This window comes from Lupinus angustifolius, chromosome LG20 (assembly GCF_001865875.1).
Source record: "Lupinus angustifolius cultivar Tanjil chromosome LG20, LupAngTanjil_v1.0, whole genome shotgun sequence".
Lineage (NCBI taxonomy): Eukaryota > Viridiplantae > Streptophyta > Magnoliopsida > Fabales > Fabaceae > Lupinus > Lupinus angustifolius.
The window spans coordinates 14,324,838-14,333,443 of NC_032028.1; the positions used below are offsets into that span (position 1 = coordinate 14,324,838).

Here is an 8,606-nt window from a genome sequence, read left to right on the forward strand (position 1 = left end):
CATACATGTACTGATTCTGAAATGTGTAATTCTTGTATTGATGAGTTTCTGCATATTTCTGTTGATCCAAATATTGTAGAATCAGATTACACTAACCTAATTATTGCAGATATCATACAACAATCTGATTTACTTGTTGAGGTGTAGGCTGTAGAATCTATATTTGCTTCTTTGGTTCCATCTGTTTTGCAGACACTTGTATTGGAGCTTAAACCTTTACCTAAAAACCTCAAGTATGCTTACTTAGAAGATTATGAGAAGCTCCATGTTACTATTTCCACCTTCCTTGATGCTGATCAAGAGGAGAAGTTGTTGCAAGTGCTGAAGAAGCACAAGAAGGCAATTGGTTGGACCTTAGCTGACATTCCTGGTATTAGCCCATCCATGTGTAGACATAGGATACACTTGGAAGATGGAGCTAAACTAGTGAGGCAACCACAAAGAAGACTCAATCTAGTGATCCTTGAGAATATAAAGAAAGAGGTCACAAAGCTTCTTCAAGCTGGGATTATATATCCCATTTCTAATAGTCATTGGGTGATCCCCGTTCAAGTGGTTTCAAAGAAGACATGAATTACAGTGGTGAGAAATGAGAGAGATGAGTTTATTCCTACGAGAGTGTAGAACAGTTGGAGAGTCTACATTGATTATAGGAGGCTCAACCAAGCAACAAGAAAGGATCAATTTCTTTTGCCATTTATTAATCAAATGCTTGAGCGCTTAGCAGGTAAATCTCATTAATGTTTTTTTCATGGTTTTTCTAGGTACTTCCAGATTCATATTGCTCCTGAGGATTAGGAAAAGACCATATTCACCTGAGCCTTGGGCACTTTTGCTTATAGGAGGATATCTGTTGGCCTATGCAACACCCTTGGTATATTCTAGTAGTGTATGGTGAGCATTTTCAGTGACTTTTTAGATAGTTGCATAAAGGTGTTTATGGAATTTCACTGTTTATGAATCTTCATTTGATGCATGTTTGGATAGTCTGGATAGATTTATGCATAAATGCATTGAAACTAACCTTGTTCTAAATTACGAAAAATGTCATTTCATGGTAGAGGAGGGCATAGTTTTGGGGCATGTGATCTCAAATAGGAGAATCGGCATAGACTCTACCAAGATAGATGTTATTTCACAATTGTCTTATCTCTCTTGTGTACGAGAGGTTCGTTCTTTTCTTGGTCATGCATAGGGGTGTAAGCGGTTCCGGTTTAAACCGCAAAACCGATGGAACCAAACCGAACCAAACCGTAAAATGTGGTTCGGTTCGGTTTCGCAGTTCGGTTCGGTTATTTTTTTAAGGAACCGTTTATGTTCGGTTCGGTTTATGGTTTTAGAAATTTAGGAACCGTTGGAACCGAACCGCATATTAAAGAAATGTATATAAGGGATTAAGGAATAATGTGTTATAATTGTTTAAATTCTTCAACCAATTTTCTAGCTTAAATTATCAATTTTTGTGTGAATTGTAGTGTTATATATGTTACTAAATTATTATTAAGTTTGTATTATATATGTTATTAGTTACTAAATTGTTTCCTAGTGTCTTATGATTTGGAACATATTTACAATTTTTGTGATATTGAGTTTGAAACTAACATATATCATATATTGTTATACATGTATTGTTACATGTGTTACTAATTATGAAATGTAAGGTTATAAATGTAACTATTATATATTTTACTAATTCATATATATGTACCTAATCATGAATTTTATTGTTACATATGATTCATAATTTTTTATAATAATGATATTAATGTTTATGTTTATCATTTTATAGATAAACAATATATCTTGTAATACATTTTGAATTTTCAATTCATGGAAGAATTTTTATAAAAAAGTAAATGGAAAACCGTGGAACCGAACCGTACCGAACCATTCAAGAGTAGCTCGGTTCGGTTCGGTTCGAATAGTTAAATTTGCGGTTAATTGAGTGGAACCGAAACATATGTTTTTTATCGGTTCGGTCACTAAAATGCACCAAAAACTGAACCGAACCGAATTTTTACACCCCTAGTCATGCAGGTTTCTATCGCAAGTTCATTAAAGATATTAGCATAAAGGCTCTTCCACTATCCAACTTGTTGCAAAAGGATGTGGTATTTGATTTTAATGAGAGATATAGGGAAGCATCACACAGTCCCTTTTGAGCTGATGTGTGATGCTTCTAATTATGCATTGGGGGTTGTCCTTGCTCAAAAAGTGGAAAATCTACCTAGGGTAATTTATTATGTTTCCAGGACTTTCGATGTTGCACAAGCCAATTACACCATTACTGAAAAAGAGCTTTTAGCTATTGTATTTGCTCTAGATAAGTTTAGGTCTTATTTGCTTAGTTATAGAATTGTTGTTTTCACTGACCATGCATCATTGAAGTTCTTGTTGAAGAAAGTTGATTCTAAACCAAGGTTGATTATATGGATGTTCTTGCTCTAAGAGTTTGATTTGGAGATCCGTGATAGGAGTGGAGCACAAAATTTGGTGGCTGATCACTTGAGCAAGATTGAGGAAGTTGTTGATATGATGCCTACCAGAGATGATTTTCCTGATAAACAACTTTTGAATATTTCTATTTCTTTCCCCATGCCTTGGTTTGCTAACATTGTTAATTATTTGGTTGCATCTGTTTTTCCTTCACTTGCATCTAGAGCTCAAAATGACACACTTAAGAGTGATGTTAAATATTATATTTGGGATGATCCCTATTTGTGGAGATTGTGTACTGACCAGGTTACTAGAAGATGCATTTCAGATCATGAGATTGAGTCAGTCCTTCAGTTTTGCTGTTCTTCTGAATTGGGTGGCCATCTTGGTACCCAAAGGACAACACGAAATGTGCTTGAATTTGGATTTTATTGGCCAACCATCTTCAAAGATGCGTGGAGGATTTGTAGCACTTGTGAGCAGTGTTAGATAGTAGGTGGTACTCTTTCTTGGAGACAAGAGATGCCTCAACAACCTATGTTGTTTTGTGAGGTGTTTGATGTCTAGGGTATTGATTTCATGAGTCTCTTTCCTGTTTCTTTTGGCTTTTACTATATTCTACTTGTTGTTGATTATGTTTCTAAATGGGTGGAAGCTAAGGCCACCAGAACTAATGATGGTCGAGTTGTTATGAATTTTGTTAGGTCTCATATTTTTTGCAGGTTTAGTATATCCAGAGCCATTGTTAGTGACCAAGGCACCCATTTCTACAATAGATCCATGCAAGCTATACTCAAGAAATATGGAGTTGTTCATATAGTTTCCACACCTTATCACCCCCAATGTAATGGACAGGCTGAGATTTCAAACAGAGAGATTAAGAGGATTTTGGAGAAGATGGTGCACCAAAAAGAAAGGATTGGAGCAACAGACTTGAGGATGCTCTTTGGGCACATAGGACTACTTACAAGGCACCCATAGGGTTGTCCCATTATTGGGTTATCTTTGGTAAAACATGTCATCTTCCTGTAGAGATAGAACATCGAGCATATTGGGCTGTAAAAACTTGTAACTTGGCTCTTGATCAAGCTAGTGAAGAAATAAAGCTACAATTGAATGTACTCGATGAGATTCGCTTAGAAGCCTATGGGAACTCTAAGTTCTACAAAGAGAAGACCAAAATATGCCATGATAACTGGATTTCTATAAAGGAATTTTTGGTTGGCCAAAAATTATTGTTGTATAACTCTAGGCTTGGACTCATGAGTGGTAAGCTTCATTCTAGGTGGATTGGTCCATTTGTTGTTACTAATGTGTTTCCTTATGGTATTGTAGAAATTAAAAGTGAATCCACAGATAACTTCAAGGTTAATGGGCATCGCCTCAAGCCTTTCCTCACAAATTCTTCCTTAGTGGATGAAATTATGGAGGATGACTCATTGGTTGAATACACCTCCTTCCCTTCATGAATCAGGGAGTTTTTCTTTCTCTCCTTGTCTACTTTTTATTGTACTTATCCAATTACATTGATTGATGTGTATGTTTGGATATTCTGATTGTGCTACATTAGGACAATGTGTAGTTTAAGTGTGGGGGTAGACTTTTGTAGGTCGTAGGTTTATGTTGATGTATGATTTTCATTGATTTTTAGGTTTGGGCTTTTTCTCTTATACTTTCTTTCACTTAAGTCATGATATCTTGTGGTGTGAATCCATGCATTTTTGTGTGTCAAGTTTCTTTTGAATTGAGAGGTTGAAACAATTGTGATAGACTTGTCCCTATGAGAATTTGAGCCTTAATTGTGGATGAATTGTTGTATGTCGTCTAATATTCTTTCATGTGTGTTGCACTCTTGATTACTTGCACTCTAGAACTTGACTTGTTTCTTGTTGATACTTGATATTCACATACACATATTGAAGTGATTTAGGCATTTCTTTTGAATAATCCACTTACCCATATAAGCCTACCTTGAATGAATTTATCCTTTGATAGCCCCTTTGAGCATTTTTACATATTTCCTTGTTATTTTGCTCATTACAAGCTTATAAGTGAAAAACCATGATAGTCCTAACCTTAGGGAATTTTGGAGCTTTGGAATTGTTTTGGGAATGGGTATTAAGTAAGAAATGGTGTATTGCTCTTCAAATCTTGTGGATTCTTGGTTATGTCTTAATGGTAGTTGATAAAATTGTGTACATAAGTGTTTAAAAAATGAAAAGAAAAAAGAAAAACAACAAAAAGAGAAACAAAAGTGAATAAAAGGTTGAGTAAGGCAAATAGGATTGGAATTAAAGATTTGGTCTTATTTTGGGGTTGATTTTTACTTACTTTTTAATTATTCCTTATTGTTCCTCTATTCCATTCGGTTTTAGCTACATATCCCATATTTATCCTACCTTGTCTTTGGCCCCATTACAACCCTGAAAAGTCATTTTGATATTTATGTGCATGTGCTTATAATGTTGATGTTAGAGGTTTGTCAAGCCTATGGTTGTGTTTGTTTTCATGAAGTGCTTTGAGTGTAAACATTTGCAACCTAAGATACATGAGTATAAACACTTGCAACCTAAGATACATGAGTGTAAACACTTGCAACCTAAGATACATGAGTGTAAACACTTTAGAGAGAATATCTTGTGAGGTTCTATCATTGTTGTAACTCGCCTCTTGGTTTGATTGGTTTCTTGGCATACTTGAATTCATTGGATGATGTTCATGGATATCTTGATTTGATTCTTTACTCTTGTGTGTTTGACTTTTTCCCATTTCATTGCATTTTTTAGATTTCATTGTGAAGTATGTGATTTTCTTAGGTGTTTCATTTTCTAGTTTTTATGACCTTCTTGCATGACTCACTTCTAATTGTCCATAGCCTTATTTCTTGATTTTGCCCAGGAGTGCAAAAGGTTAAGTATGGGGGTATTTGATGAGCAATATATTACACATTATTCATAATCTTAATCTAGCTTGATTGATGATTCTTGGTGCCTAATTGACTTTGTTTCACATGGTTTAGTGTTTTAGACTTTATTGGACTAATATTCCTAAAATGAGTTAATTTGGGATTACTTGGCGTGATTAAATCTATTATCATATTCATATCATATTTGGCACCAATGGCATTTTGGGCATTATGGAAGTGGAGGATATGTGTTGAAGTGAAGATTGTATTTTTATTTTTTGGAGTTTTTATTTGTAAATTCAGTTTTAGTTTTGGGCCCATGTTTAAAGCCCATTTTCGTTTTATGTGTTTTGGAGGGGTTAAATTCGGATTCTCCATTTCAAACACACACACTTTACATTCACTCATTTTAGAATTTCGTTTTCCCTCTTTGGCTCTGCTAGGGTTTCCTTGTTTTTCCCTCATTTTTGGTTTTGAGACTTCTTCTTCATTTCATTTCGGTTTTGCTTCCATTTCCATGGAAGGCTAAACTTAGAGACTAATTTCCTTTGGTAATGTATCACAACTCTTGAGGTTTTATATTAATGAATTTTCAGTTTCTTTACCATTAATTTCTCTATCCTATTTCTGAATATGGTTTACTTAATCTCATTGTTAGAAACTGGTTTGTGAGTTTATCTTCGCTTAGTTGATTTACTCTCTAGTGCAAGAACACTTAGTTTGTGTGAATTTGTTAATGTTCCATGGCTGTTCTGATTTCGCTTAGTTAAATACTCATGGAAGGCTAAACTTATAGAGTAATTTCTTTTGGTAATGTATCACAACTCTTGAGGTTTTATATTAATGAATTTTCAGTTTCTTTACTATTAATTTCTCTACCCTATTTCAAAATATGGTTTACTTAATCTCATTGTTAGAAACTGGTTTGTGAGTTTATCTTCGCTTAGTTGATCTACTCTCTAGTGCAAGAACGCTTAGTTTGTGTGAATTTGTTAATGTTCCATGGCTATTCTGATTTCGCTTAGTTAAATACTTAAGTTGTGAAATTGTAAAAATTAGGAAGATAATGGTTGGAATCTGAAATTAATCTTTTGAAACCGATGATTGAGTTGTGAACAAATGAACCAAAAGGACTTAGCCATTTTATTACATTGCTTTACTGTTTTCTGAATCTGATTTATGTTCATACCATCCAACAATAAATAAAAAACTCATTTGCGTGTGTGAGTATAAGGTGTTTGAATCTTTGCTTGAAAGATAATTATTGGGAAACGACCTAGGAGTCACTTCCTATTACTACAGTTTTTAATTGTTATATTATTTGCATCGGGTACGGCCTCGATCACTTCTTCGGGTCTTGATATTTTGACAAAAGCCTTGTTTGTATATTGGAAAAATCTCTCTATGGCCTGAAACAGGCTAGTAGACAATGGAATGCCAAACTAAGTGTTTTCCTAATCCAATCTGGTTACACTAAATCTAAGGCTGATTATTCCTTTTTTATTAAGATCAATAAAGATAGATGTACTATTATTCTTGTATATGTAGATGATCTTGTTGTTGTAGACAATAATCTTGATGAGATACAGATCATTAAAGCATTGCTTTACAAAAAATTCAGCATTAAAGATCCAAGTACACTTAAATACTTTCTTGGCATTGAAGTTGCCAGAAATAAAGAAGGTATAAACTTGTGCCATAGGAAATATGCTCTGGACTTGTTAGAGGACTCAAGGCTCTTAGGTTGCAAACCCTGTTCTAGTCCTATGGATAGCAATGCCAAGCTTCATAGCAAATCTGGTAACTTGTATTCTGATGTATCCCCCTATAGAAGACTAATTGGTAGTTGGTTTATTTAACTCATAATAGGCTAGATATATCCTTTTGTGTTGGTTGTTTGAGTCAATTTTTAGTTGCTCCAACCATTGATCATTTCAAGGTTGCCTTAAGAATTTTGAGATATGTAAAATGTTCTCATGGAAAGGGTTTGTTCTTTCCATCTAAGAATGACATAACCTTAAAAGGCTTTAGTCATTCTGACTGGGCCTCTTGTGTTGACACAAGAAGATCACTCACTAGTTTGCGTTTCTTCCTTGGAGAATCCTTGATCTCTTGGAAAAGCAAGAGACAAAGAACTGTGTCTAGATCCTCTGTTGAAGCAGAATATATAGCCTTGGCTCTAGCAGGGTGTGAGGCTCAATGGTTAATATACTTCATTGATGATTTGCAACTGAATCATGTTAATCTTGTGGTTTTTTTATATTGTGACAATCAATTTGCATTAGACATAACTGTTAATCTTGTTTTTCATAAAAATGACTAAGCACATTGAAATGGATTGTCACACTATTAGAGAGAAGATGGTAGAAGGATTAGTGCATCTTCTGCCTATTCCTAGTAATCAGTAGATTGCTGATATTTTTACAAAAGCACAACCCCTGGCATTTTTATCAATAATGTAGCCAAGCTTGGATTGTGTAGTATATATATTCCATCTTGTGGGGGATGTTAAACTTAATAAATTATGGTCCTAGTTGTGTTTTCTAATCATGACAGGTTGATGAATGAAGTTGTTGCAGATGAAGATGTTGCGGATAAAGATGCAGAAATATCATCCAAACATTTTGAGTCAGCAGTCTTGGCTATGGTTCAATGCACTCCTATTGGCTATGGTTCAATACCCCTCATGTATTTGTTGGAAATTCAAGAAATCAGACTCACAATATAATGCAACAAGTTCACACACCTACTTCAGTCAGAGGATTTCATTTCACTGTCTGGACTAGTTGGATTTGTCTTCTCGGTCAACCAACTTGGCATATTGATACATATTTCTAAGCTTTATCTAATTGTCAATTAATTCAGCCTCAAGCAATGTTCTTATACATAATATTTTTACTGATTCTGATTGTAGTTTTTCTATTCTTGTAAATCTTTCCTTTATTGGTAAGTTAGTTAAGAATTAGTTAGATTAGTTGTTCATTCCTGCTATATATAGCAGTTTCATCTTTTGTATTGTAATTCAATCAATTTTACTCTTCCAATTGAATACAAGAGTTTCTTATTCAGATTCATCATTCTCCTTTCTCTTTTCTCTCTTTCAGCATCAAGATCATCAATCCATGGAAGTATCATTTCTAAGAGCTAATACTTAGTTCCATATCAATTCATCTATGCACATGGTGCTATTGCTAACAAGAGAATTTGGTTAATGAAATATCGAATCAAGATATCATAAGAGTATAAAAAGTTGTAAAATCTAAAA

General features: G+C 34.3%; 1 protein-coding gene across 1 annotated transcript in view; it reads left to right on the forward strand.

Annotated features, from left to right (window-relative positions):
* Nucleotides 1-8,069, forward strand: part of LOC109335500 (uncharacterized mitochondrial protein AtMg00810-like) — a 20,686-nt gene extending 12,617 nt beyond the window's left edge. The window contains exons 2-4 of the mRNA XM_019571633.1: nt 6,890-7,141; nt 7,255-7,543; nt 7,898-8,069. Of these exons, the coding sequence (XP_019427178.1) occupies nt 6,890-7,141; nt 7,255-7,543; nt 7,898-8,069 (713 nt within the window). The remainder of the gene's footprint in view (nt 1-6,889; nt 7,142-7,254; nt 7,544-7,897) is intronic.